This window comes from Plectropomus leopardus, unplaced genomic scaffold, assembly GCF_008729295.1.
Source record: "Plectropomus leopardus isolate mb unplaced genomic scaffold, YSFRI_Pleo_2.0 unplaced_scaffold607, whole genome shotgun sequence".
NCBI lineage: Eukaryota > Metazoa > Chordata > Actinopteri > Perciformes > Serranidae > Plectropomus > Plectropomus leopardus.
The window spans coordinates 1-3,136 of NW_024666732.1; the positions used below are offsets into that span (position 1 = coordinate 1).

The window sequence follows — 3,136 nt, forward strand, 5'->3', positions numbered from 1 at the left end:
TGTTTGTGTGTGCATGTTTGTGTGTGTGTGTTTGTGTGTGCGTGTTTGTGTGTGTTTGTGTGTGTGCATGTTTGTGTGTGTGTGTTTGTGTGTGCGTTTGTGTGTGTGTGCTTGTCCGTGCATGCGCGTTTGTGCGTGCATGTGTTTGTGTGCGTGCGTTTGTGTGTGTGCGTGTTTGTGTGTGTGTTTGTGTGTGTTTGTATGTGCGTGTTTGTGTGTGTGTCTGTGTGTGTGTTTGTGTGTGTGCGTGTTTGTGTGTGTTTGTGTGTGTGTTTGTGTGTGCGTGTTTGTGTGTGTGTGTGTGTGCATGTTTGTGTGCGTGTTTGTGTGTGTGTTTGTGTGTGCGTTCGTGCGTGTTTGTGTGTGTGTTTGTGTGTGTGCGTGTTTGTGTGTGTGTTTGTGTGTGCGTGTTTGTATGTGTGTGTGTGCGTGTTTGTGTGTGTGTTTGTGTGTGTGTGTTTGTGTGTGCGTGGAAAAAAAAAACGCCAACATGTTTTTCTCATGTTGCCAAAAACTTTGAAAAATTTATTCTTTCAGAATAAACGAGCTGGTAACAGTCTGGACGATCCTTTTCCTCTTTAGTCTGGAGGAAAGTTTTCAGGTTTTTTTTTTCTTAATTTTGGGTGTTTTTTCTGGACCTTTTTTGGTGTTTTTTTAAAAAAAGACGTGCCCCCCCCCCCAAAAAAAAATGTCAAATAATATCAAAGTCAATAATAAAATATTTTATTTGCCAACAAAATTTACAGAAATAAAAATCACAAAAATATTTTCTTTAAAAAAAATTTGAAAGAAAATTTTTGTGTACCAAAAATAAGATTTTTATTTTTTTAATTTGCCAAAAAAATTTAAAGGAAACAAAAATCACCAAACCCTCCCCCCCCCCCCCCCCCCCCCCTCTTCAGTGCAGGTCCTTGAAGGGTTTGGAGCGGTCAGTGCAGGTCCTTGAAAGGTTTGGAGCGGTCAGTGCAGGTCCTTGAAAGGTTTGGGGTAGCCGAACATCAGGTAGTCCATGTAGTAGAAGTCGAAGGCCTTCTGGCGCTCACTGGCGTTGAGCTGAGAGAAGTAGCTCTGAGTGATCCTGGAGGACGTCCTCTCGGCTCGGGGGTTGCGGTCCTTGAAGTCGGGGAAGGTGAGGTTGGCGGGCGCTGCGACGCTCCGCAGCAGAAAGTTGGCGTCCTCCTCCAGGCTCTCGAAGTTGCCGATGAAGTCGTAGTGCAGCAGGCAGGGGCTGCACAGCTGGCTGACAGGCTCCCAGTGGATGTCCATCCCGACGGGCCGCCGCACGTCCAGCAGGTACTGCACAAATTCCCTGAAGGTGACGCCGGCGCCGGAGCGCAGGTCGGCACGCGTGGCGTTGGGGCGGTACCTGGAAATGATGGGGCGTCCGAACACGGGATGGTAGTATGAGTTGGGGCTCTCGAACTTGTCCCTGAAAGCGGACACCAGGCGCTCGAAGGGCTCCCGCACGAACAGCACCTTGGTGTAGGAACGGAGTCTCTCGGCCACGCCGGTGCCATCGTAGCTCTCCAGCCGCCGCAGGTGGTTGGCGTAATGTGCTGCGTCGTGAGGGATGTCCCACGTGGAGGTGGCGGCACCACCCAGCACCATCAGCACCCGCTTCCAGTTGGAGCAGCCTGCTTTGGGCACCTCGCAGTACAGCAGGCGGGACCGGTCCTCCACGTAGACCCGGGACACCTGCCGCCGTGACACTGGCCGCCCCGCCGCACCCGGCTGGTACCGCGAACAGACGTCGGCCAGCAGGCGCTGCCGGGATGCCTGCGTCTCCGCCAGCCGCTGCAGGTGCGGCTCCTCGTGTCCTCCTGCGGGGGCGGCGGAGGAGTTTGGGGTCTTGAGGAGCAACTTCCTGTGGCGTTTAGTGACGGGCAGCGTGGAGCCAAGCGAGTCCTCCGACAGAGAGCGCACCGTCACCGCCACCTGCAATACACACACACACACACACATACACACACACACACTCTTTAAAAAGTGATGAATTCAGGGCTGAATACTGAAACATAACTCAGGGACGGTTTGTTATTTATGAGGGGAGGGGCCTATAAACTGTCAGGAGTTACATTTCTTTAACAACAGATTTTAGAGAAAAACGTCGGCACGTTTTCTTTAAAATGTTGCCGATTTAAAAAGAAATTGTTCTTCTCTTTAAAAATTTTGATGATTTTTAAGAATTTTAAATTTGGGAATTTTTGTCCCCCAGCCTGCCTGTCCTCTGCCCTGTGTCCTCGGTGTGTCTGTCCTGTGTGTCCTCAGTGTGTTCTCAGTGTGTCCTCGGTGTCCTGGATGCAGCTGTCTCACCTTGTCCACAGGCCAGCTGGGTTGGGACAGCACGTTGACGCCTGCAGAGACACAGAGACAGACTTTTAAATTTTTGGGTGGATTTTAAAGAAGACGTGCCTTCCTTTTGTAAAAATAAATAAATAAATAAATAAATACATTTTAAAAAGAAATATGTTTGAAGTATGAAAACGTGCTTCCAAAACAAACCACACACAAACATCCAAAGCTGCAGGCTGAAGTTGTTTTGGGTTGTTGAGCATGTTTTCGAAAACTGCCAAAAGTTACACAATTTATCCTTACAATTATAATCATCACTATTATTTTGAAAGGATCCTCCTTCCTGTGATGTGTGTGTGAGCTTCTCTGAACACATGAATACACACTCTGTTGACAACACTCAACAGGAGGCCGACGATGCTCGAAATAAACCTGGCACGCACACACACACACACACGCACACACACACACACACACACACAGCTCCAGATGGCCTCTCTGCAGCTTCCTGACTCTGAAGGTTGGCGGCAGCGTCCTGCTCCTCCTGCTTATTTATTACCCAGACTGCATCTCACCATGAGCTCAAACACATCCAGACTTCCACTGACGGTTACGTCACGTGACACACGGCTCCTCACCTCACAGCCTGCAGTGTGACGAAGAGCTAAAAACGAACATGCCAGTCATCTGCTGTATGTTTCTGTTGACATGTGACTCCTGCAGGTGACAACAAAACTTCTGCACACATTTATTTTTCACAGTGTGTGTGTGTGTGTGTGTGTGTGTGTGTGTTTGGCGTGTGTGTGTGTGTGTGTGTGTGGTAATAAATCTTCCTCTCGGGGTT

At 49.1% G+C, this 3,136-nt stretch overlaps 1 protein-coding gene across 1 annotated transcript; it reads right to left on the reverse strand.

Annotated features, from left to right (window-relative positions):
- Positions 1-904: 904 nt before the first annotated feature.
- Positions 905-2,938, reverse strand: LOC121939796 (carbohydrate sulfotransferase 8-like; the record flags this gene model as incomplete). Its single annotated transcript, XM_042482745.1, has 3 exons — positions 905-1,935; positions 2,314-2,397; positions 2,868-2,938. Coding segments are annotated over 3 exons (1,130 nt in total), but the record flags the coding sequence as incomplete, so codon positions are not given.
- Positions 2,939-3,136: the final 198 nt, after the last annotated feature.